The sequence below is a fragment of the Lutra lutra genome, chromosome 8, assembly GCF_902655055.1.
Source record: "Lutra lutra chromosome 8, mLutLut1.2, whole genome shotgun sequence".
Lineage (NCBI taxonomy): Eukaryota > Metazoa > Chordata > Mammalia > Carnivora > Mustelidae > Lutra > Lutra lutra.
Window position 1 is genome coordinate 139,328,568 of NC_062285.1, and position 27,442 is coordinate 139,356,009.

A 27,442-nucleotide genomic window follows, 5' to 3' on the forward strand; every position below is an offset into this window, starting at 1 on the left:
AGCATGGGCTTTGGAGCAAATTTTAGAAACCATTTGGGCTCTAAGTCTGTAGAAGGCTCTGTCGGGCAAACTCACAGTTTGGTTTAGTGAAAAGAAAAGGCCGAAACACAGTCAGACAAAAATCAAACAAAAATGTCTGTTTCCAGTCTTAGAACACACTGTTTCCTCGTCTCAGCTCACACTACTTTCCCCCAGCGGCCTCGAGGCACCGCTCGAAAAGCCTGGCAGTGCCACCAGCCGCGTCCCAGCAGGGCTGGCGCTAGCGATTAGCTACCTTCAAATCCTGCGGCCAAATCAAGGTAACTCATCCCGTCTTTCTTATATGCTATTTTTGCCGTCAGCCGAGCAAGCTGGTCGTCATCCACAGGCATTCCGCTAGCATCCAGCACCTGGAAAGGAAGAAAGGGAAGGAAGAGGCCGGTAGGTTGCCCCAGGCTCCCTGCTGCCTGAGCCCCTCTGGCCCTGCCGTGGGCTCACCACCGCCAGGGCCCCTGGGTTCCAGCCTGTGATTGTTACTCGTCTGACTCCACCCACTGGCTCCCTGTGGGCGGGGCCAGGAAGGGGTCCCCGGCTCCCTGACCCAGGGCAAAGTTTGTTTGCTGAGCAAGTGAGTGAACAAAGCAATAAGTGGGCTCCCAGCCTTGGGCTCAGTGGGCCGGCCCTGCGGGTTGCAGTCAGTGCTGCCAACCTTTCCAAAGGCCACGCTTTCCAAGATACCCAAATTCACATCTGCTGGGACTAGCTGTGCGTTTCGATCTCCTAAAGTGAGATTTATATTCACGTTCGTCGAGGAAACACGAACAAAGTCCAGCAAGGTGGTTTGAGGGAGGAAAACGAAAGTTTTTATCAAAGTTTCATTATGATCCAGTTTAAGCTGCAACCTCCTGTGCTTTTTTGTGGGGAGGGACCATCCGTGACCCTCTCTCCTCCCCTCATGTGAGCGCACTCCCTGAAAGTCATCCGCCATCCCTTCCTTCCACCGCACGGAAACTACCGCTTACCAGTGGTTTCCGTTTTGTGAGTGTTGGGCAGGTGGAGGGACAAATGAGAAAATGTACTTCCCTGCATCGCACTTAGTGAAGCAGAATTATCTAGATGATGCCTTCCGAGGAGAAACTGATTAGCTGGGCTGCTCAAGGAGCCCATGATGCCGGGACTCCTCTGTCAGGGGCCAGTAGGTCAACAACCTGGCCAGTGTTACCTGCCTGCAGGTGAATCCCTCCAGAAGGGATGCTGAGAGGAATATAGGGAGGACAGAAGATAACAACCCTCCTGCTCTCAGAGCACCACAACCTAAATTAGAAATATGTCTCTCTTCCAAAAAAGGACATTGAATCACACTTGGAAACGTGTGCATCTAAGGGACAAAGACATCCAGGGTGGTTGACCTGGCCTGGGACAGGTGAAAGAAATCCGTCTGGGAGAGCAGAGTCTGGAGACGGGTTTGAAGGAGGGTCTGTGTTTTCGGAGGGGAAGGGGGCAGGGGATGAATAGACCAGCTGTTCACATAGGTCAGGGGCTCTGGTGCCACAGGAAGCTAGAGTCAGTTGAAGAGCAGAGGACAGCAGGGTACATTCTTTGGAGGAAGCTGAAGAGGGAAAGGAACAGGGGATGAGAGGAGACAATGCTCCTCACCACCATCATTATCATCACACCATCACCACCACCATCATCACCATCATCCATCACCACTGTCATCATCACCATCATCATCACCATCACCATCACCACCATCATGCTTACTGCCTGTTCCATGCCAGGACTGCGCTGAGGTCTTTACAGATACAGAGCCTCCTGCCTCGCCCTCTTCAGACTAGAACTGCTGAATGTACACCCCCGGAGCTGCAGCAGGGTATCCACAGCTCGCGTGCAGTCACTGGTTCCTTCTGTTGGGGGCATCCTTCTTGGTGTGCGGGACTAGGACCCAGGGAGTTGGCACCATTGACTTGTTCTTATGCTCACTATCGGTGTCAGTAATGAGTGGAAATGTGACAGTGGCTTGTCAGGCCCTGGCCTTGGCTTGGCCGTGTGCATGAGTTAGAGTAACAGGCTGCAGGAAGTGTCTGGTGCGGGAGCGGAAACCGAGCGAAAAGGGAACGGAATGCAGGTGCGGTGGTGTTGCCTGCAGGGGCTCGGTGCAGAGCAGCACTGGAATCCAAGACGATCCCAAAGGCCCGCATGGGGACTGGAGCAGGCGGCGCTGGCTGGGAATTGGGACGGCTCTGCGCCATCTGGACGCGCACCCTGTCCTAGCTCTGTTGGGGAGCCTGGCCCAGCACAGGATGGCATGAGCGTTTTGATGGAAAGCTGTGGCCCACACAGAAGGACCCAAGCGGCGGGGGACTCTGAAATGGATAGATTGGTTGCTTTCTTTGAAAAGTAACTTTATATTTTGAAAACAATTACACATGAATTATTCATTGCAAATTCCTCTTGCACAGTCCTTTCACAAAAACATATGTAACGGATAGTCAGGAAATGTCTGTAGGCAAATGTTTCACAGCCTGGAGGCTTGTGAAGCAGCACGGAGGTTAGGCATGCCTTGAGCAGCCTGTCCAGAGGTTGCGGGCGTGCCACCGCCGACGGGCACAGAGCGGCACGCAGGACACAAAACCCAGCGGGGGTGCTCGCCAGAAGAGGCACCAGGCACTTTGCAAACACGCGTGTTTCTGGAGCTTCCTTGTGCACACTCTCATTTCTAAGATGAACGCAGCAAATCAACTAGATTTATCAGAGCCCTTGGAGGCAACTTACCATACCATGTACGCCTAAACTGCAGCATTTATAAAGCAGATTTCAAAACATTTAACCATTCAAGTCCTTTCTAGGAGGCATGTCCCTAAGGAAGTTTCTCAAAGAGTGACAAGCCATTGGCCTGGCATATTCTGATTACAAAATCGTCATTCCCCCCCCCTCCCCTGGGATGTACCCTGGATTGCAGACGGGCTCTTCCACAAGAGGCCACATCACTCCCGGGGAATATCTCTGGCTCTCGGTGGAGGAAGACATGTGGCCCCGAGTAGGCGCCACGATGAGAAGCTGGGTGAGTGGCTCGGTCTTTCCCAGAGCAGCCACTGCAGAGCATCCCCAAACAGAGACACCCACTCGCATCTCCGCGTGAGGAATACTTGCTCACTATGCCTCTTTGCGTCATCTTTTTGGTGGTTGCCTGGGGATTATAATATATACACCCCTACCTTTCCACAGGCTACCCAGAGTTCATACCAACCACATCACATAAAATGAAGAAACCCTTGTGACCATATTTGCCTTACCCGGCCCCTGCCCTCTAAGCTATTGTTGCCATTTGTTCCACGTAATAGATTATAAGATTATAATACATTATAATACATAGATTATAATAGATATATAGTATATAATATATATATATGCCAATATATATAATTGGCATATTATATATATGCCTATATACATATACACATATATTATAACAGATATCTAGTATATAATATATAATCTATAAAATAGGCATATTATATATATATATATGAGATATCTATTATATATAATAGATTAAAAGATTATAATACATAGATTATAAGCCTGAGACAACATGAAAATGTTTGCTTTAAGCACTTACATGCATTTTTAAAAGATTTTTCCATTAATCAATTTCAGACAGAGAGGGAGAGCACAGAGGAAGAGGGAGAAACAGACCCCCCCCACCGAGCAGGGAGCCCAACACGAGACTCGATCCCAGGACCCTGAGATCATGACTTGAGCCGGAGGCAGGCACTTCACCCACTGAGCCACCCAGGTGCCCCCATATGCATGTTTTAATTACAAAAAAATAGCCTTCTATATTTAATGGATATGTGCCATTTCCAAGGTTCCTTATTCCTTCTTGGTCATCTGAGCTCCATCTAGGACCAAACTCCTTCATCCTGAAGAGTTTCCTCAGCCATTTCTTGCAGCGATAAAAACCTCTTGCATGAGAACATGGCCGGTGGTGGGTGTTGCCAGGGACAGCGGCTCAGCAGTGAGAGTTTAAGGTGACAAGTATCTCGACCAGAGTCCCAGCTCTGATCTCCTCATGCCAAGGGCCAGAGCGGGCCTCACAGCTGTCCACGCTCCTTCCTGCCTCCAGGTGGTGATAGAAACTTCACAGGTGTCACTGAGAAAGAGAATTTGACTGAAGATCTACAAGGTGCCGGCCACTGTACCAACTTGACTTTCATAAGTCATCTTAGTTAAACCTCGCAGTGCTCCTCAACGAAATATGACCAATTCCATCTTACAAATGAGGAGATCAACATTTAGGAAGGAAGCTAACTAAGCCACCTGTTTCCTGGAAAGACACAGCTGTAAGTGGCGGAGCGAAGCTGTGGACACATGCTAGCGGGACACTGCGGGACAGCAGCATCTTGTGACGCAGCTCTGGGGAAGCCTGATGGCATCCACTCCCACCTCATCCTTTACAGATGAGGAGCCTGGAGCCAGGGGAGCACAGGAGTAGTGGGCAGACACCCCAGTAACTCAGGTGTGGGTTACTGCCCAGAGAGGCTTGGTGGCCAGTGACAACAACCCAGCACTGGTGACTGAAGTCTGCATTCACTGTTGAGGCTTCGGGCTCTAGAAATAACGGGCAATAGTGGTGTCTTCTGCACAGTGGCATGCTGGGAAGTATGTCACTCCCCATTCAGATGACACAGCCCACACAGCCCGCAGAGGACACCATGGAGACTGGGTATGGGTGTTCCCTGAGCCTCTACGTTCCACGTCTTTGGAACAGGCTTGCAACAGGAACAGGGACTCCACAAGCCAGCTTCTGCCTGATAAACATCCAAAGCCCAGTGGCTGGTGTGAAAACAAGCCTTTGCACTCACGCTCATGGATGTGAAGGTCGAGGGCAGTCTGGCGGATGTAAGATGGGTCCGGCCAGGTGATCCAGGCCGTGGGCTGACTGAGCTCGGCATCAGGCTGCGGGCCGGCTTTAGGCCTGTTTCAGGTGTGTTCATGCTGGGGCTCAAACTGAAGGGACAACAGCTGCCCTGGGAAAGCTCTTCTACAAGCAGATTGCTGGGGCACAAGGCCAAGCTAAAGCGCACAGCAGATCTAAGGCTGCTGCTCAGGTCACATCTGTCACATGCCGTGTCAAAGAAAGCCACACGACCAAGCCCAACGTCCCTCGGTAAGGGAAGAGTCCCCTGAGATGGTAGAAACAGAGGAGCTGGGGTAGAGAGAGGATAATGACAGGTGCACGAGCTCTCAGGGCCTTTGCAGCTCTTTACATCTAGGAAATTCCATATTCCACAATGCTGTGACCACTGGAAAGATACTGTGATCATGATCTGACCACACCTCAAACCTAGAAATTTCTAGTCCATAGGCCAGATCTGTCTGGCCCACCTAACTCTACCTAATCCCCTGGCGATGGTACCGCACCACATTCTCAAAAGCAATCCTTCCTTCCACCTTAACACCCAACGAGGACTTTCAGACAGAGCAATGGCTTGTCAGCAGTGATCCCTGAGTTGTAAAACAGCGGTTTTTCTTTTCTTTCTTGTTGCAGGTATGATGATGGCAATGATGATTTGCTTTAGACTTTTATAAAAATACATTATCCCCACAGAACCCAAGAAGACTAAAATTGTGTCCTGATGGCTCAGGAGGACAAAATGCTGTACCAAAATCAACCTTCAAAATTGTGAAATGAGACAGCCTCAGTGTGATCTGACAGCTTTTCAATGTCAAGGGGGAATTCCAGGTGTAAGGAGGAAATTGGCCAGACGTGTAATTTTAGAGGGCAAATATCCAGAACCTGCTCATTCTTGCATACATGTGTAAAATCTTAGGGTGTTCCGTGGCAGAAGAGTAACAGATTATGAGGATGGAAGATAAGAGCAGATGAGCCACTCCTCCTCAGAGGAGGCTGTCCTCAAGCTGTAGTGTTCGGTCTGTTGTCCAAAGGGCAAGTGCGTGCAAGCTTTGAGGCCCAGAGCTGAGCACCGAGTCAAGTGTGGCGGGAGAAGGGACCTGAACAGCCACACTTCCCTTGGGAATGAAAGGCTCTGTTTTTCCCCTTCTGCACATTCCATTATGTTCTATCTTCTTGATTTCAAAAGCACATTTTTATACATAAATTTAATGTAGTCCATTGTGATCTTAATAATACATTTGGGGGGGTCCTAATAATGCAAATGAATGAAGTGTTTATGGAGAAATGTAAACATGGCCTCAGAAAATGTGAAAAGGAAGAAAAATGAAAAAATATCAGTTTCACTAATATATATATATATATATATATATATATATATATATATATATATTGCATTGATACAGAAATGATGTGAAAATGTGAAAAGGAAGAAAAATGAAAAAATATCAGTTTCACTAATATATAGATATATTATATATATATATATATATATATATATTGCATTGATACAGAAATGATGTAGAGATCAGTGTAACAAATGGAAATCTCCAGACTTAGACCCACATATAATGAGAATTTTACAAATGACAATACAGAAGAAATACAGAAGAACCCTATCTTACACCATACACAAAAATTAATTCTATATTGATTAAGCATTTCATTCAAAAAAATAAAACAGTAAAATTCTTGCAAGAAAGTTTAGGAGATTATCTATAAAATATGGGAAGGGAACCTGGGGACTAGAGCTCATGACACTTTATTAACCAAAACCACAAATCCAGATATTTTTTTTTAAAAAGGAAAAAAAAAAAAGGAAGGACAGGAAAGAAGACAAATATATTGGGTCATACAATACTTTATAACTTTTAATGGAAAGATAAAACAAAAGACAAATGACAGATTTTAAGATATATTTGTAGTACAGAAAACAAAGTGTTGCTCAATTAACTAATTCAACAGATTTTTTTGGACACCTGTACACCACATTGTTGTTGACGGCACTATGAATACAAGAGTGAACCCAAGGGCCAGGCCCTACTGATGGGACCTTCAATGGAAACAGGGTCTTTGCAGACGTAATCAAGCTCAGATGAGGTCATACTGGATTAGGGAGGGCCCTCAATCCAATGAATGCAATCCCATAAGATGGAAATCTGGATCCAGACACACAGAGAGGAGGCACCAAGTAAAGACACAGAGACACCAGAGGAAGATGTCAGATATTGAGTAATGGCCGCTACAAGGCCAAGGAATGCCAAGGGACCGCCGGCAACAATCAGAAGCTGGAATAGTCAAAGGAAGAATCCTCCTCTGCAACCAGAGGAGCATCGTTCTGCTGACACCTTGATATTAGACTTCTGGCCCCAGAAATATTCTCTGAGAGAGAATAAATTTCTGTTGTGTTAAGCCATCAAGCTTGTGGGTAATTTTTTTACAAGTCCCTAGGAAACTGACACACATATATGTGCCCACTTATTCTAATAATCGTCCTGATGTAGCTACTACTATGATTTCCATTTTAGGGATAAGGAAACCGAGGCCCAGAGGTTTGCCTAAGGTCACATGGGTATTATGTGATTCCAGCTCTGGTGGTCTGGCTCCAGAGTTCACATTTTAAACCAAAACACTATAATGCTTTTCAAAATTGATGGGGTTCATTAAAAGAATATTTATTGAGCACTTATGTGCTGGCCCCCTTTTTAGATGCTGAGGATGGGGCAGAGAATGGAAAAGACACAGATAACTGTCCCTGTCAAGCCCACATCTCAGTGAGGGGGAGAGGACTACTGGGAAGCAATGCCCTCAGGAACGAAGCAGGCAGGAGCCAGTCAAAGGGGAAAGTGTCAGAGAAGAGCTGTGGAAACTGGGAGGGCAGAGGCTGGGGTCTAATTAAGAGATATATAGAGCCCTGCAGGGAAGAGAGTTCCAGGGGTCAGAATCCAGAGGATAGGGGTAAACTTGAAACTCAAAACCTTCTTATGAGCATAGGATAAATAATGGTATCTATAATAAACATCTCTTAAACATTGACAAGAGGGCAAAAGATATAAATAGGCAAGTCACAGTGGAACAAATCCTAATAACAAAAAAAAAAAAATCACACTTTTACTGTCAAGGAAATAAATATAAAGTTAAACTGAGCTATTACTTTAAAACTACCAGACCAGCAAAATTTAAAAGAGCTATAATGCCTATTGCTAACACGGGTTGGAAAAAAGATACTCTATTACATAGCTATCAGAAATAGGAACTGTGATAGTGTGTGGTCTTAAAAAGCAAACAGGGGCACCTGTGTGGCTCATCTGGTCAAGTGTCCTACTTGATTTTGGCTCAGGTCATGATCTTGGAGTTGGAGATCTAGCCCTTGCATCTAGCTCTGCACTCTGCTAGAGTTTCTCTCTCCCTCTGCCCCTCCCAACCCACCACAATCCCCCCTGTCTCAAATAAATAAATAACCTTTTTAAAAAAGCAAACAGACAACGTGTTTATAATATTATGTTAGACCAAGCAGTCCCACTCCTGGGATTCCCTTCCATAGAAATAAAAACATCAGTATGTAGAGACACCTAAAGAAAGATAGTTTAAAGAGATTTTAAAAATGAAAAGAGAAAAAAAAATTAAAAGAGAAGTGAATGCCCATCAGAAACAGAATGGTTGGTGTTCAGTGTGTTGGAACACTTTTCCTTGCAGAAGGTCTATTGCTTCCTTTGAGAATCAACAGAAAAGTCAGATAAATACAGCAAAACATCTCTTTGAATAGAGAGAGCAGCTGAGGCAACCAGGACTCAAAGGCAAAACAGTCTGAGAAGAGAGGAGAACCCTCAGAACCTTCACTCATGCCTTTGGGAGCAAGGCAAGAGGCTCAGCCTGGGGCTGGTGGCCCAGGCAGATGGCCACTACCAGCAGGTGGAGAAGCCAACAGAACTTATGATGAATTCAAGGGATCTGACATCCAAACCAGAGGATTTCAACAGATTCCTCATGAGAAGGAGAAGCAGACAACTGAGCCCAACATTTCCAGTTATACCCTCAAGATCTTGCTGAGTTTGGGAAGGTGTGTGGGACAGAAGACTAAGAATCAAGGCAGAAAGCCAAATTAGATTTTTTTTTTGTCAGCTTGTGGTCCTGAGAAAATAAAGGTTTGAGTTCAGGATTTCTCAGGAGCAGGACTCAGAGAATAACCCAGGTTCTGAGTTAACAAACTTTGGAGGCTACATTAGGAAGAGGCTTTTAAAAAAAAAAAATCAAATGGAACCTTGAGAAACTATAATCCAGCCTCAAATCAGCTCAGTCCCTAACTGAATTAAGGTCATCAGTCCCCATTCTACCTGACCAGCAAAAGAAAGGGTGCCACTGTCTAGAGCCTCTCAATTTTCTTAACACAATATCTGATACTTAATAAAAATCTGTCTGCCACGTCTGGAGACATAGCCATGTGACCCCAAATCAAGGGAAACAAAGACAATAGCAAAAGATCTACAGGTGACCCAGATATTGGAGTTAGCAGGGGAAAAGAAGATTTTAATAGCTACAAATATGTTTAAGAAAATAGAGGTATATATTGAGATGATAGAAGAAAAGACACAAATATGGAATATATTAAAAATACTAGGGGCACCTGGGTGGGCTCAGTGGTTTAAAGCCTGTACCTTTGGCTCAGGTCATGATTCCAGGGTCCTGGGATCGAGCCCCATGTTGGGCTCTCTGCTCCGCAGGGAGCCTGCTTCCTCCTCTCTCTCTCTGCCTGCCTCTCTGCCTACTTGTGATCTCTGTCAGTCAAATAATAAAATCTTTAAAAAAAAAACCCAAATGGAAATCCTATAACTGAAAAAATTACTAAAATTAAGAATGATACGAATAAAATAACCACAGATTGAAGAAGCAGAACACAGGATTAATGAACTGGAAGAGAGGTCAGTGGAAAATTCTGGGACTGAAGCCCTGAAAAAAATATTGAAAAATACATAAAAGAGTGAAATATAAGTGAGATATTGTGAACAGGTCTAACATACATAACTGGAGGCCAAGACACAGAGAATGGGGACTGAGTAGAAGGAGAAGAGACAAAGGCTAGGAATTTTTCATAAAATTTTATTAAACGCATCAACCTACAGACTCAAGAGACCTGCAAACCCCAGCAGGACTCATACAAAGAGAGGCACACTTTAACACATCTAGAAAACTGCTAAAATCCAACACAGAAGAAAAACCCTAAAAACTGCTAGAGAAAGAAAACATGCATGCATTCAAATGTGCAACAGGAAGTCTAATGGTTTATTCATCAACAATTCTTCAACCTGCTAGAAGACAATGGAATGATATCTTTTAAAATGCCAGAAGAGAGTAACTGCCAACCTAATATGCCATTATTCCCAGTTAAAATATCTTTAAAAAGTCAAAGTGACTTCTGTTTCCAGGTTTAACTGTGAAGAGTTTGGAAGTCTTCACTTCTTTTTCTTGTTACAAGAAAAAGGCTGAACATACTGAAGATCAGTAACTTTTCTTAGAGCCATCAGAGAAATCTGACATCCCAGAAAGACAGGTGAATACATACAATCACAGCCAAGATCAGCTAGCCTGGAGCAGAAGCCACTGTAGACCACAACTGGCAAAACACTTAAGTGGTAATTTTGACAAAGTACTGGAGGTGGAACGAGGATTAGCTTAAGACTGAGAAATTTTGGAGGGGGGCCATACTTTCATGGATTTTACCATCAGGAATTCTACCAGTTCTCAAGATGAATCTTCCAAGAATAATCACTTTATGTGTCAGGCAAATTAAACCTAAAGGAAGTAAAAATAAGTAAAGTAAGCAGAAGAAAAGAAATAAGAGATAAACCAGGAATGATTGAAATAAAGAAAAATCAATGAAAACACAGCTTGTTTTATTAAAAGATCAATAAAAATGATAAACCTCCAGCTAAACTATTCAATAACAAAAAGATTTTTAAAAATGACCAAATCAGGAATACAAAAGCAAACCCTACTAAGGATCATAACAATACTTAAAGGATAATGAGGCAGGAGTCCATACTGAGATAAAGAAATGAACAAATTAACACATGGTACAGAACACACACATCTCCCATGCAGAAGATGTCCAAATAATTTATATAGATATTGTCCCCTTAAAGGGTGGAGCATAATAATTCCCCATTCCTTCATTGTGGGCTGTGCATAGTGACTTCTCCTCGAATGAAAAGAGAAAGAAAAAAGGCTAAGTTTACGTTGGAAAAGGCTGGCAGACAGCTCAGTCAGGTGATCAAGGTCAGTGTCAACAGTGATCAGCCATGCTGATGGCATATCCCCTGACAGGATGCAATTAGAAGGGTACTTTACCTCTGTGGTCTTCCTTCCAAAAACATTACCCCAGTCTAATCCTGAGGAAAATATCAGACAAATTCCAAAGAGTGACATTCAAAAAATAGCTGACCAATAATCTCAAAACTGTCAAGGTCAGTCAGAAACAAGGAAAGTCTGAGGAAAGAAACTTCCAGAGCAAAGAGGAGCTAAGGAGATGTGACAACTAAATGTAATGTGGGATCCTGGATGGGGTCATGGATGAGAAAAAGGATGTGAGGTAAGGACTATGGAAAACTATGTAAAAAAACACGGAAACTCAGAGAGTTAGTTGTCTGCACACTTGCATTAGCAGCAGCACAAAAGAGGCCTTTAGACAGAATAAAAATGAGTGCAGGTGCTAGCACAAAATGTAAGATGGAAAGAACAAGAGCAAGTGTAGATACATAGACAAGTATGACAGCTTATTTACTATAATAATGATAATAGCGTCTTGCAGGATTTAACCTAGGTGTAAGATTTAAATGCATGACTACAATAACACAAAAGATAGGGGTAAGTGAAATTAAAGCATTTTTAAATCCAGCATTGTTAGGGAAGTGATAAACATGATGATCTATGTTTAACTACAAACTATAAGACAAGAATGCATGTTGTAATTGCTAGTGTAGCCTCTGAACGAATGGCAGAAGAATGTTTTCACCAATAAGCTAACAGAGGGGCAAATGGACTAATAGAAATAGTTGAATATTCTAAAAAAGGCAAGAAGACCCATAAGACAGGTGGGTCAAATAGAAAAAAAAAATTAAGATGATAGATATAAAGCCAATAATATTAGTAATTAAATACTCACAACCTATTTTCTAAAATATCAGCTATATTCTGCCTATAAGAGACTTACTTGAAATATAAGCACCCAGAAAGTTTGAAGTGGAAGGACAGAAAAGCATACACTATGTAAACATGAATCAAAAGAAAGCTGAAGTAACTATGTTATTATCAGACAAAAATAGGCTTGAAGGCAAGTAGCATTACTCTGTATCAAGAGTCATGTCATAATGATAAAGGAGATAATTCATAGGAAGCTGCAGCAATTCTAAATCTATGTGCACCCAATAATTTAGCTTCAAAGTGAATAAATCAACAGAATAAAGAAGATCTTCATGAGACAAATGCACCATTAGATGAGAGACTTCAACACACTTCTGCCAATAGCTAATGGAATGAGCAGGCAATAAGGATACACAAGTTCTGAAAAACACAATTAATGAACTCAATCTAAGTGACATACTTAGAAAACTGAAGGACCGTGATGGAGTATGCATTCTTTTCATGGGTTTATGGAAAATTTACGGAAATTGTCTATATGTTGGGTCATAATCCAAGCCTCAATAAGATAGGCTGAAGTCATTTAGACTTTGGAATTTACTCTCTGATCACAATGTAATCGATTTTAAAATCAATAACAAAAGGTAAATTAGAAAATCCCACTGTGTGGAAATTAAACAATACACTCTTTTAAATAAACCATTGGAAAAAAGAAATCACAAGGGAAATTATAACATATTTTAAACTGAATGACAATGAATGATACACCAAAACTTGTAGATGTGGCTAAGCCTGTACCTAGAGGGCAATGTATAGCCATAAAGGCTAAAAAGCAATGATCTAATATTTATCTCAAGAAATTAGAAAAAGTGGGGTGCCTGGGTGGCTCAGTGGGTTAAAGCCTCTGCCTTCGGCTCAGGTCATGATCCCAGGGTCCTGGGATCGAGCCCCGAATCGGGCTCTCTGCTCGGCGGGGAGCCTGCTTCCTCCTCTCTCTGCCTGCCTCTCTGCCTACTTGTGATCTCTGTCTGTCAAATAAATAAATAAAATCTAAAAAAAAAAAAAGAAATTAGAAAAAGAAGAGCAAATTAAATCCCAATCAATTAGAAGGAAAAAAAATCATCAAAGTAACAGCAGAAATACACAAATATAAAATAAATGTATAGTAAGAAATAACAGGGGCACCTGGGTGGCTCAGTGGGTTAAGCCTCTATTTTCGGCTCAGATCATGGTCCCAGTGTCCTGGGATCAAGCCCCACATTGGGCTCTCTGCTCAGCAGGGAGCCTGCTTCCCCACCCCTCTCTGCCTGCCTCTCTACTTACTTGTGATCTCTCTGTCAAATAAATAAATAAAATCTTAAAAAAATAAGAAATAACAATAAAGGTTGTTACTTGGAAAAGACTAATAAAACTGCTAGACCTTGGTTGCTTCAGGATAGGATGGAGCAATTCCTAGTGTGCTAACATTCTCAGTGAAAACATCGAGAAGAGCCCCAGCAGTCAGAGGATAATGGGAAGGCATCAGATAGCCAAGGAAGCCATGACATCTGAGGGATTGAAGTTCCCAGATGAGGAGGACCCTTCAGGGGTGAACTGAGGGTAGGCAACTGCATTTTCCCTGGGAAGAGCTGATGACTCTGGGAGTGGAACTGAGGCTGGGAGACAGGGTTGGGCCAGGCAGGGGGCCATTCAGCACAGCGTTTGCTAGGTTGGTGGCACTGGAGTGGCAAAACTGGAGACCCTGACTGGCTTCGCCTTCCGGACAAGCGCTGGCCTCTGGGACTGAAGGCAAGCCCCCACACTGTGGTACTTAGGAGACAAAGGCCATCCAGGGAGAAGGACTTAAGAACACGAGGCAAAAACAGAAGCCCTGGAGACGGGATCAACAGACACCAAAGGTCAGCAGCTGCTCCGGCCCTGGAAGATCTGGCCCATTGGGGCACAGCCAGGAGCTGCGAGAGTCTAGTTTTGACCTCTGGTGAAGGTTATGGCTGGAAGATGGAGAAATCCAGACCTCTGATGGTTGTTTGGGGCATGGCCCAACAAAAATGAACACCGACTTTGAACACAGGTCACCCCTTAAAACATGAGCACCATTGGGAAGCTGTGAGGAACACAAAGCTAAAGAACCAGGTCTACTCATCCGGCTGCCACCACTGGGCCTCCAGAGCATGGCACGTCATCTCTTTCTCCCTGATTTCTTACCTGAGTCATGAGCCCCCCAACCCCCACCCCCAACAAGGATAAAGAGCCAGGGCTCCATATGCTGAATCTGATGGGGCCTCAGAGCAAGCATGGAGAACTCCTCTCTGCGCCCGCTGTAGCCAGAACGCAACACGATATACCAAACAGCAGAAGTTGGGGGATGACCCCACACACATCTCCTGCTCTCGGGGTCTCTGATTCAGTATAGATATACCTAAGTCTCTTACTACAAAAGTTTCTGTTTTTCCTTTTTTAAACTTTTTAAAACTTCAGTATAGTTGACATACAATGTCCTACTAGTTTCAGGAACACATCATAACGATTCAATGTTTTTATACATTACAAAATGATCCCCGCGTTAAGTCTACTTCCCATCTGTCATCACACAAAGTTACGACAATATTATTACTGACTATATTCCCCTGTTGTGCATCACATCCCCAGGACTGATGTGTCTTATAACTGGAGGTCTGTAGCTCTTAATCCTCCTCACCTGTCCCTACCCCCATAGCCCAGGCTTCCCCATCTCCAGACACCCACAGTTTCCTGTATCCCTGAGTCTCCTCCTGCTTTGTTTTGTGTTTCTTCCTTTGTTTTTTAGATTCCCCATGTAAGTGAAATCCTATGGTATTTGTCTTTTTCTCTGACTTATTTTGCTTAGCATAATACCCCTGAGATCCATCTATGTTGTCAAAAATGGCAAGAATTCATTGTTTGTTCCCATTACGGTTCTCTAATTTTTGTTTTTGTTTTTCCCTTCACAAAACTGACCATAATATACAATAAAGGGTTTTAAATATCTGTTTTATTTACCAGAGTTGTATGCGCCCAACAGAGGGTTTAAAACCAGATGGAAAATATTTAATACCAGACTTTTAAAAAAATCGAAGTCTCCCCAAGTCACCATACTTACTTAATTTGCTCATCCATGCCTGAGGCTTTTGAGATGCTCGGCAGTGTTCATGGGGCTTGGTTTATATCCTGGTCCCTGCCCCCCAAGTGGAAAAGACTGTGTGATCAGGAAGTGATGCTTGGGGATGGGAGGGTGTCAGTTCCTAGCTATGTGAGTCTGAGCAGCCGGCAGAGGGCATGGGGATGCTCTGCTGGAAAGAGGAAGGAAAGCTCACCTCCTCCCCAGCAAGGTAGGTGAGAAGCAAGGAGCCACGGCCACCAAGAATCTGGGGCGCCGGGCTGGGCTGTAACACACTCCTGCTTTGCTAGTCCACGTCTCAGGGGTTCTGTAAGTTTGCTGATGAGATCTGCAGCCCTGTGTCTGTCTCCAGGGGCCTCAGCTGGGACTCGGGGGATGGGGCTTAAGGATAACAGCAAACCGAACAACATACAGTGTATTTACCGAGGATGAAGAATTGAGATTTACCAACGGGAACAGCCAATTACAGGGAATTAGAAGGTAAAGCCACCCTCAAATTCCTGATGGATAGAATAGCTCAATTAGCCTAATTATGCAATGAGACTAATCTTGACTTGCATGTCCTTGGATGTTTTGTCATTTTATGTTCCCCCATGGGTCACTGGCCCTGAGCAATGAACGTCTGCTTTCCCCATGTCCCCGTGTGGTTTAGTCTGATACCAAGTGTGGAACAGACATCCTTAAAAGGTTTACAAAGAGAGAGGATGGCAGAGACAGTTACATTTGCCTGCATGTTACGTACTCCTTCCGTCTCCCTTACAACCAGAACCTTGCTTTTTCTAAAGGTAGTAACATACCCAGCAAAAAAATCGTGTATTTCTCTCTATAAGATCTCTATCTATCACAGCCTGGTCTTCATTGAATGAAGCTGCCAAGGGAAGCTTCCACGAAAGCCCTTCAAAAAAAGAGGAAAGACTTGCCTGGCTCAAGCCTTTTGCCTTCACTTTTTCCCTTATTTATGCCTGAAATGTGTGTGATGGCTGGTGCCCCAGCAGCTATATTCCATGCACGAGAATGAGGCTGAATGAGGACAAAGCTAGAAGCAGCCAGGGGTTGCTGAAGACATGGTAGAGCTATTGGGCTGACCTGCAGAGACAAGGTCTGGAATCCTCACTACAAGAGAGAAAAACAACCATCTCTCTTAAGTCAGACATGGTTTTGGGCAGGGGGGTGGTTGCTGCTAACTCGGCACGTGAAGGAGAGGGCGAGGAGAAGGAAAAAGCATTCTAGATCAACTTGAAATTCAAAAACCTTTTCCTGCACCACCACCAGATCTTGACTTGTCATTTAAATACAATGACACGTTACAAACTCTGCTGAAGTCACAGGCCATGTGGTACAGCAGCCAGAGCGAGCAATGAACCGGGAGAGGGGCACTTCCGGGGAGAAAGACTATGCCTCCGGCCTTGTTGTGAGAGATGATTTAATGTCCGATGCGATCCACCCAGACCAGGTCTAGCAGTATTCCAGAAAGATCAGTCCCTCCACCTCCCCCACGGGAATGACACACTGAACCTGGAACGCACAGAGTCCGTTAAGACCCCAACAGCTCTGCCTGTGGTGGGAGGGCTCAGTGAGGCACTGCTGGTCACCTCATACTCTCCAGAAACTCTGATGTCTTTTACATTAAAGAGAGAGAAAAGGCAGGCGGGGGTTCGGGGGGACACAGATTATTAGTAAACAAATAAATCCGTCCAGCAGACAAATTCTTTCTGACCACAGTGGTCAAACCAGTAACAGTCCCCAGCAAGGACAATGCAGAGACTCTATTATGGTTGTCCCACGTTGAACCTGTGCAGCCAGCCACCTTTTGTCCCTGCCACAGGCCAGGCAATGGCTGGTGAGAATAAAGAATGAGCCTTTCTCATTCAGAGTACCAGGTATCTGGGCAAACGGCTAAGTGCTAAGTTCAAATTAAGAACTACATGCGTGTGTGAGTGGGCAAGCAGGGATGTGTGATGGACAGCCTCACTCCCAGTTCCCCCGCCATGAAACTCGGCAAACACTGCACCGTACTCATCACTGTGGGGCAGATTTGGGGAGGACAAGCTCAAGAAAGTTGCGTATCTACAACTAAAATGATAAGAAGAAGTTAAAGGACAGTGTCATTAAAATTAATGTCCTCCTTCCAGAATTCTGAGGCTGGATACAACCTCAAAGCTGCCATCAGTCACCCCTGGCTAGCCCGTCTGACACCCAGCAAACCCGTCTGACACCCAGCTAGTCCTTCTTACACTTGGCAAAGGTCTAAGGCTGATAGAGACCGACGTGGATTCCAATCCAAGGGCCTGAGCAGCTTCCCAGCTGAACCACACTGAGCCACTATCCTAACTCACTCCTAAGCTTTGGCCTCCTCATTTGTGAAATGGGCATAAGGTCATGTATGCCCCATAGGGTTTCTTCGAGGATTAGAAATAAGACCCGTGTAGCAAGATCCGGAGTGCCAGAGGGGCCAGACCACTGGCGGTGATGGTGGAGAGCACGCTTAGCATCGTGGCTGTCCCAGGGACGGCCCGTCGTCATCATCATCACAGCTCTCACTGCTGTAACGACACTGACACGGTTTTCTTTGTCACGGATCCTTCAAGATCTCAGAGGAGTTGATTCCAAAGGTTTTGTTGCCACAGGAGTTCGACATTCCCGAACCTTCGGCATCAGGGTGCCCTGCGTTAGGTCTAATCTGAACTTATGTTTCTTTCTATGGTGGCGGACTATGATCTCTCCAGCTCTGACCTCACCAGTACGGGAAGCACTTGATCTATAAATAACCTCTTCAATTAACAGTGAAGTTTCTATGTACATAATGGTTTGAAGGTATCAGCTTATGAAGGTCAAACCTGGGTTTCCCAGCAGACTGTTTAAAATCACCCCAGGGTTGTTGATCTTCGGGCTAAACAGGTGGTCACAACAGGATGATTCCCAAAAGTTAAACCGCACAAGTCACTAGGGGGGGAACGAGTCGACAACTTGCCTAACTGGGTTCCCAGCAAATTAGTTGTGGAAACAGCCAGAGGCTTTTCTTCCTGCATCTTGGTCCTGTCCTTCCGGGTTCTTTTTCCCTTTGCCCTCACCAGGGGCACATCTTCAGAAGGCAGGGAGCGCATGGAAAGCCAGGAGACTGGAGCGAGAGGGAGAGGTGTGCAGCCACCACGGTGAAGCGAGCAGCAGACCAGCTGGGCACAGAGTTGTCCCCCAAGGTCAGCCAGCATGCAGGGAAGCTCAAGGGGCAGGGCAGGGGACCAAGGTGGGCTTGGGCATCGCCACGGGCAGGTGCGGGAACAGCCTCAAGCCGAGGAATCCCGACGGGCTTCTCAAACACCTGCCTCCCTCAGTCCCCAAGTGGCATCTATTCTGGGCACCAGTGGGGATTCTAGCGACTCTCCAAATTCATCCATTCATTCAGTCAACGTTGGGCCTCACTGTCCGAAAGAGAGAAAAACGTCCACCTTTGGAGTATGCAATTTAACGGAGGAAGTCAGGGAAATAGCGGAATAAAGTGGTGGATGGAAGGATTCTAAGTGCAACATCCATGGCAGGAGGTGAAAAAAAAATGGGGTAAAGGAGATTGAGGTGGGAGAGCAGGTTGTATTTGCCCTGGGAATGTCAGGGTCACCACGAAGTACCATTGTACGAAGGCTTGGAGGAGGTGAGGACGACAGCCACACAGCCGTCAGGGAGACACCCTCCAGGTGGAGGGGACAGCCAATGGCCGGCGGTCCGAGGCAGAGCAGGAGGCTGGTGTGGCTGAGCGAGGTGAGCAGCAGGGAGGGTGGTAAGAGTGGAGGTCAGAGAGGCAGCGAGGGGCTGTCTACTGCCGGACCCTCCAGGCCCCGCTGGGACTCTGGTTTGTACTCATGCAAGACGGGGGCAAGATGGGAGGGTTCTGAGCAGGAGTGAATGCCTCTGTAGACCCGTGGGACTGTGACTCTGGTTACTGGGTTGAGAACACCCCACAGTGGGGAAAGGGCAGGCACAGGGAGACCAGAGAGGTGGCAATGGCCAGAAGCAGAAGAGGTGGGACAGCAGTCGTGTTCTGGAGTGACTTTCAAGGTAGCCAACAGGCTTTGTTGATGCAATGGGCATGGGTGCAAGAGAAAGAGGAAAGAGGCAAGGAAGACCCCATATTATAGCCCTGAGCGACGGGAACAAGGCTGCCCTTGAGAACGGAAGGGCTGTGGCAGAAAGGCTTTGGTGGCAATTCGGCTATCTCCAGACACCCACACGAAGAAGTCAAGTAGGCAGGTGGGCACCAGAGACTGAAGTTTTAGGAGGGTCTGGGATGGGTAGTAGAGATGCCAACAGGTGAGCCACTGGCTTAGTGATGGCAGAGAAGCCCTAAGACAGAAGAACGTGCCGCTGAGCTCACAGACCTGTTCACAGGTGGGCAGCGGAGAGCAGCTGCACCGCCGTCTGCCGTCTGGGGTAGTGGCCCCCGCTTTGCTACCTCCTGCTGCCCTTCTCTAAGGTGACTCCTGCAAAGTCCCTGAAAAACCAGCGGCAGCTTAGGGGATTCTTACCTCCTGAGAACCTATGAACTGATGCCATGAATCAAGAGCCCTGAGCATTGCGGTCATTCACGGCTGCTGGGCATGGGGGGCTTGGGGGCAAGAGAGTCTAGGACAAGGTGCCCTGGAGGCGGTGATTCACACCCACTTACCTCCTTCCCAGTGACTGCACCGGTAGCCACCCTGTCCCATCCCCCCAACCCCCTGCGGATACCCCACTCTCTCCTCCATCTGGCCTCAGGGATGCTGCCCGCCAGAGAGAAAATAAGCACAGAGCCTCCTTCAGACCCTCGCACGGGGGCAGGCACTAGATAAATAGTAGCTACTAATATAATTATTCTCTTCTTGGAAATGTATTTCATTGCCTTCCTCCAAATTTGTCCACACAGACACTGCTACATATGAACTGAAACGCTTTTCTTAAAAGTAGCTGAAGACGATTAGCTAGAGGGGTCGTAACGGGAATTTTAAGCACTCATTTAAATTAATTCCTCGAGAAGTCTATGCAGAACCCTTCAAACTGAGTTCTTTCCGGCAGAACCTCCCAGTTCCCCTCAGCGCTCTGAGCTTCCCGCTGCTGCTGCCAGATTCTTTTTTCACTTTCTCGAGGAACAAACCACAGCTCTGTCATCACCGCATGGCAGGAACTCCTCGCTGGCAGGGAAGGGGCCCGAGCAGCTTCGGTTCCCGCCCCCTTCTGCTCCAGAATGTACTAGAAGCACCAGCCAGGTACTCCTCCGGCCAAATACCACATCCACGAACACTCTGGAAAGTTTAAATATCAAAAATTGGCCACGTCCACACCAAAAGTATTCTCCGAAGGAATTTGCCAAAGGCATTCTGGGCCGAAGAATCCTTTTACACTGTTCAAAGATGCCTCGAAATGGATCTGCTTCGCCCTTAAGGGAATAAAGCCCTTGCTGGGAATGCACCTCCCATCCTTCAAGCCCGTTAACCAAACTGCTGAACTTTTCCAGGAACGAAAGAAACAGAGAAACCCATTCTCCTACCTTCTTGAAGTCACGTACATTAATTTTGCCATTAGGTTCCTTGCTGAGGTCAAGAAATAGTTTTCTGAAGGCTGGGTCCTGCTGCTGTTTATGGTTTTTGAGGTTTTCAATGACTTCATCCTCGATCTTGCTCTTGGTCAGGGTGCTTCTGTCCTCAGCAGGCTTGGTTCTAAAACCACAATCAGGCCTTTAGATCCAGCAGAGCTCACACAACGGGGATTCAACCCAGGACCACAAGGAGGTCCACCACCACCTTCTCCCGAACCAGGAAACAGATAGGCGGGTACAAGACCCGGCTTGAGAACATCTTACTCACCTGGGGCTGTGGCTTCCAGAAAGGTCCTTGGCACTGTGTCAGGAGAAATCTCTCGGGGTGGTGCTGGTATGGGGCCGCAGGCCAGGGTGGGGAGCTCCAGGGCCCCGGGTATGGTCCTCCCTGCGCTAAGGTTTCCAGCTACGCTTAGAGCTAGCTGAATAGGGCGTGTGACGGGACATGGCGGGAAAAGTAAGTATTTGTGTGAACCGGGAAAAGGAAAAGTCGGAGCCCATGACAAAGCTTTAAATGAAGTAGGCTGTTTTGTGGTAACTAGGCCAAAAAAGTCATCGAGCATGCGTGGGAAGGAAGAGACCTTCACAACTATTCCAAGTTGATTTATACGGTCCAGTGGATTTATAAAATCTAGATTTTATGTGATGTGCTATGAGTGCAGGGGGCAGGGGTGTGATTGAGAATAATTATTTCTTCAGCTCTCTCAAAGTCTCTGGAGTGGGGGGTGTTGGGGGGAGCACGGGGGAAAGCAGAAAAAGGACTTCTCTCCTGCTGTGTCTGCCTTCGGCTTTGAAGAGCTCTCCAGGAATGCCCACATTTTATAAAACGCCTAATTGCCATTAGCTCTTCCACTGGTTTAGAAGGCAGACACATCTCATCACAGAACATTTAACCTTTCTCTTAAAATATCATCTTTCTGCCCATTTATAAAGCAGCTCCCACGGAAATGCCCAGATATTCAAATTTCATTAGCATAGCATTAAAATATTCCCACTGCTCTATACTTAGGAACTTTTTTAAAGGAAAATGACAGAGTGAAGCCTGCTGAATAGGTCTACATTTTACCTTTCCTTGTGGATTTATTATAAGCTATGAACCAGCAAGTTAAAATAATATCTTTTCATTAGACTAAACCTATATTTTTCAAAATGAAGATGGGCTAGAATATTCATCAGTCTGATGTTTAATGGATTTGCTAAGCATGTTTTATTGTTACGATTCAATTTGGTGATCATTTGAATAATTCTATCACTCATGTCAGAAAATGTTAACCGGTTTAATGGGTGTATTTTGCCATAAATATTAAACGGTGGTAAGGAGTCAAAGTTTCTGGAAAAGAACAAATGTGAATGCAGGGATGGGATGGTTGGGTGGCAGACAGGTTCTCTGGGAGCCGAGGGTCCTGGGTTCTCTTTCTTTTTAAATTTTTAATTTAAATTCAATTTAGTTAACATGGAGTGTATTATTAGTTTCAGAGGTAGACTTTAGCGATTCATTAGTTACATATAACACCCAGTGCTCATTTCGTCATGTGCCCTCCTTAATGCCGTCGCCCGGTTCCCCCATGCCCCCATTCCCCTCCCCCCCAGCGACCCTCAGTTTGTTTCCCAGAGTTAAGACTCTCTCATGGTTTGCCTCTCTCTCTGTTTTTCTCTTATTTTATTTTTCCTTCCCTTCCCCTCTGTTCATCTGTTTTGTTTCCTGAAGGTCCTGGGTTCTTAACCCAGCACGGCCACCAAGTCTGTGAGTGACCCGAGGCCAGTCCGCAGAACTCTCGGACCTCAGTGTTTTCGCGTCCAGAACTAGCAGTCAACCCAATCATCCCACAGATCTCTGCTTGCTCCCAACTCCCCTGACCCTCATCACTGTATTCATAGTTTGCCATTTTTCCTCATTTAAATAATAAAGTATTACAACACTCGGTCAACAAATACTGACTGAACACCCAGCCCACACCAGGCATGTGGTTTCCGCACGCATGTGCATTTTGTTTCGCTTTACCTCTCCAAAACCTCCAGCTCCCGCTCCTCCTCTTTTTGAAGATGTTCACTTAACAGCTGATCCTTTGGATCAAGAACCGGAGAAATGGTGGGAGGGCCGCTAATTCCCATGCATGCCACAAATTTCTTGTAAAGGATTCTTCCCGAAGCAATATCCTGAAACTTACTGCAGAGTCTGAATTTGAAAAATTAGAATACACCCATTAGGTTGGCTGAAGTTAAAAGCACCGGCCCTACTGAGTGCTGACAAGGGTGGGAGAACCTGCAGCTCCCTCCCACGGCTGGTGAGGTGTGGAACAGCAAAACCAGTCGGGAGGACACCCAGACTATACACCTTGAATATACACTCACCCAGAGGACCGACCCTTCTAGCCCTGGGCATCTGCCCAAGGTCAATGGAGACCTATGTCCACACAAAGACTTGCCCAGTATCTAGAGCTTTATGTGTAAGAGCCAAACACTGGAACGTCTACCAGATGAGTAGCTCCATAAGCCGTGGTAAGGAAATGGAATAGTACCCAGCAATGAAAAGAAACCAGATGTGCATACAGGGAACAACATGAATGAGATCTCAAAATCATGATGCTTGGGGAACAGAGCCTGACAAAAAGAGAACATCTTGCATGTTCTCGTTGATATAAATCCCTAGAAAATGCAAAGTTGTCTGCAGTGACAGAATGCAGATCAGTGGTTGCTGGGGCTGTGGGAGGAGGCCACAGGGAAGCTTGAGGCAGGGGGGGAAAATGTTTGCTATCTTAACTGATAGCTTATGATGGTTTTGTGGATGTATACGCATGATGGAGATGCTCAAACGTATCATTTAAATATGTACAGTTTAGGGGCACCCGGGTGGCTCAGTTGGTTAATCATCCGACTCTTGATTTTGGCTCGGGTCATGATCTCAGGGTCCTGGGATCAAGCTCTGCATAGGGCTCTGTGCTCAGTGGGGAATCTGCCTGGGGATTCTCTCTCTCCCCCTTTGCCCGTCCCTCAGCTCATATGCACACATGTCTGAGCTCTTTCTAAAATAAATAAAATCTTTAACAAATAAATAAATAAATAGGTATGTGCAGTTTACGGTTTGTAAAGAATACTGCAATAAATATATAACAAATGTAAAAAATATTTTTTTTTTTTTAAATTGCAAGTTCTGGGGTAGAGTTGTGGAAGTACCTGTACCGGAATTTGGGCATATACAAATACTTTAGAAAAATGTAGGCAATCACTAATATGACAAGAACTACTTTTCCCCCCCAACCTTTTGTTTGTTAGTATTCTTTTAATCAAAAAAGTTGCACATACCCACTGTAGCAAACTTGGTAAAGCCTGGGGACCAAAACAAAAATTCCACACGTTTATGAGAATCCACAAGGCAACAAAGCCCAGTGGCTACAGGTGTGGACCCTGGAATTGGCCTCCCTGGGTTTGAATATCAACTCCAGACTTCACAGCCCCATGAGCGAAGGCAGTGTTCACGTAGTCTGATCTGTGGCCTGTTCCAGGACACTGGGGAGGCCCAAACCATTTTCATATGGACACTAGGAAGTCATTTGCCTTTTCTGCCCTGCACCTCACACACACACACACACACACACACACACACACACACACACACCTACGCGCTGGGTTTTTCAGAGACCACATGACGTGTGACCACTGGCAGAATGTGTACTCTGGACGGCTGTGATCTCTAACATTTTCTAAGGCTGTGGAAATGTTCCAGGTGTGAATGAGGAGCTGGAGTGAGTTTTCGGAGATTCGCTTAGTTTCCTTACAGCCGTTGACTAGCTCATTACCAGTTACCTTTGGTGACCACCTGCTATAATTTCTGTAACCTCCTTATCATCCAATAAGTCATTATTTGAAACCGCCATGTTTCCCCTGATCCTACAGGGGAACCCAACATGGAAGTACACATTCATTTTCTGCAATAACATTTTTAACAAATGTTAAAAACAACAACAAAACAACAAAACAAAACAACAAAAAAAACAACAAAAACAAACGTCCAGTTTTAATTTCCAATCCAGTCATACTGATTGATACACTCCATACAAGGAAAAATTTCTGAGGTCCCCAGTGGTTTTTAAGCCCATTCAAGGATTGAGAACTGCCAACCTGGGGCAGGTCTCAATCCTTTCTCTGCCTTAGTTTCCTTGTCTATAAAATGCTCATACGATCACTACCAGGATTCAGAAAGAGGATCCACAGAAAGCCTTTGCACAGGGACAGGCTGCATGTCCACGAGCTTAACCAACCGCGGCTGTAATAGTCAGACATGGTTATCCTGCGGCTGCTTCGTGCACGGCGAGGGGCCATCAGGAAGTGCAGGCCATTGATGTAACCGCTTCGGGACGTATTCATGCTACCAGATGCTAAGCACCGAGCTGTGTATTACAGCTACCACTGTGAACGGACTATATACCCCTGCCCCAGGGAGCCAAGAGGCCAGGAAAGTGCCATTCAGAACTGAGGGAACAGCATCCAGAAGTGCAGAGGTGAGAGCTCCGGCTATTCCGGAAATGGAAAGCAGTTCAGAGCAGCAGCAGCCGAAGCAAGTGTTTTCAGCTCAGTGCCCGGTGGAGGGCTCTATGTCTAGGCTCTCCTTTGACCCTTACCGCACTCTCTAAGTAATGCTGGCCTGAGGAAATGGAGGCTCAGAGTGGGCACGTAACTTGCTCAAGTGCACAGCTCGTTCAGGGCTGAGTTGGGATTTGTAAACCCAGGCAGTCTGGGTGCAGAGCCCGAGCTCTAGAGGGTGGAAGAATCATGAGGGTCCTGGGAAGCCACTCTTAGAAGCATCTGGATGCTTTCCTGACGGCAGTAGGACACTGGGATGTTCTAAGCAGGGGCTTAACATGACCAGATATGTAGCTGAGACAGATAGGCCTAGGATGGATTAGAAAGGCTTCCATCTCGAATATCCAATTGCCTGCATGACCAATCCACTAGATTTCTTTCTTTCTCTCATTCATTCATTCATTCATTCCCTCACTCATTCATTCTTTCACTCATTCATTCCCTCACTCAACACTGAAGAAGCCCTGAGCACGCCCTAGGGAATGTTCCAGCCTGGGTACTAGAGCTTCTGGAGTGAATCCATTCCTCAACACCAAGTTTCCCACACTCCTGGTGTGCTCCCTGGCACCTGCTGGGTCCACCTTTACCCTCCCACCTTGTGGAGCCTGCTCTGGCCCTTCTCTTTCCCGAGGCCTTGCCTGCTGAGGCTATAGCTACAATTCACGTGAGTGCTCATCTCCCTGGCTTCCTGGGTGCTGCCTGAGCCACTGACCTCCTCCTACTCCCCGAGACCCCCAAATTGCAGTTTCTGGGCCATCACCCTGACCTTCTCTGCCTTTCTGGCCAGGTCACTGATGAGCTGGTGGTGTTCTACCAGGCCCTACGCCTGCCCTCTTGCCCCAGATGGTCCACTACCTGCTCCCAGATGGATGCTGGGAGCCTGAGCTGGGAAGGCTCAGGCTATCAACGTAAGGAGAATTGTGTCTGAGCCCAAGTTCTCTGTGAGTCTCCTGCTGGAGTTTTCACTAGACGTACTTACTCCTCTGTGCTTCCTAACTGGGCAATGACATTGCCTCTGGCTGTCCCCACTCCCATCCACCTCCATGTCCTATGTCCCTGAGTCCTGTCCTCCTGTCCAGCTGATGGCAGAGCAGCCACCCCCTGCCATGCCACTGCCACCCCTGTGTCACCCACCTGTCCCTGTCCTTGCTCCCTGTCACAGTGCTTTCTCCCCACTGGGGCCAGAGCAACCTTATAGAGCACAGATCTGACATTGTCCCCCACCCCATCCGAGGCCACCTAACAGGCTCCTCACTCCCTGGGCTGTGCTTCTCCACTATGGCAGCACATCAGAGCTGGTGGGGACATCAATATGACCGTGCCTGGCCCGGCCTGTGAACACGACACGGGCGTTGGGATTTTCAAAGCTCTCCAGATGATTCTCAGCTACTGATAGGGAACCAGTGCCCTGCCAGATGACCCCAGTTCCCTAGTTGGGTACCCACCGCAGTTCTAGCTTGACCCCGCCCATCCCTCAGCATCATCTCCCTGCTGCTCCTCCCTACATAACTGCCTGCCCCAACCGTCCTCCAGGGCTTGCCACTTGCCAGCTGTGCGCCTACTCTCTGGGCTTTGCCCCACTATCCTACATCCTGACATGTCCTTCCCTTTCCCCTTTGGACTCAAGCATCACATCCGAGAAGCTTCCCGCATTCTGTCCTGCCCAGCTATAAGTGAGTGCTCCAAGGCCAAAGCAACTGAAGCCCCTGCACACAGGTTTCTTGCCCGTCCCAGTCCCCCTGAGCTCCCTCTAGAACCCTCTCTCTCTGGGCTTCCTCCCCCAAACTCCTGCAAGCTGGCCTCTCTGTAAACGTTCGGTAAATGGATGACCGCAAACACCGAGCTCTGTGCACCTCTCTGCTCAGGGAAGCCTTGGCCTCACCCTCCTCCCATACACCCTTCTTCTCCTGCCAAAACCAACCACAGGAAAGATGGGTAATGAAACATGCACTTCCCAGAAAGGAGACTTGAGTGGCCAACAGCTACCAGTAGATTGGCTTTGCCACCTGAAATCAATGTGATGTCATCAAAAGCAACAAACACAAGATTTTCAACATTCCAGCCAGAAGGACTGAAAGAGAATCAGGGTAACTTTCTTCCCTGCGATTCAATGGACTTCCCCCTGATCTCC

The 27,442-nt window shown here is 46.3% G+C and overlaps 1 protein-coding gene across 8 annotated transcripts in view; it reads right to left on the reverse strand.

Annotated features, from left to right (window-relative positions):
* The window catches only part of EFCAB6 (EF-hand calcium binding domain 6), a 221,050-nt gene that overhangs the window by 80,609 nt on the left and 112,999 nt on the right, over positions 1-27,442 (reverse strand). For all 8 annotated transcript variants that reach the window (XM_047742933.1, XM_047742934.1, XM_047742931.1 and 5 more), the window contains 3 exons: positions 22,733-22,906; positions 20,683-20,851; positions 275-389 (listed from right to left, as the gene is read on the reverse strand). In XM_047742933.1, the coding sequence (XP_047598889.1) occupies positions 275-389; positions 20,683-20,851; positions 22,733-22,906 (458 nt within the window). The remainder of the gene's footprint in view (positions 1-274; positions 390-20,682; positions 20,852-22,732; positions 22,907-27,442) is intronic.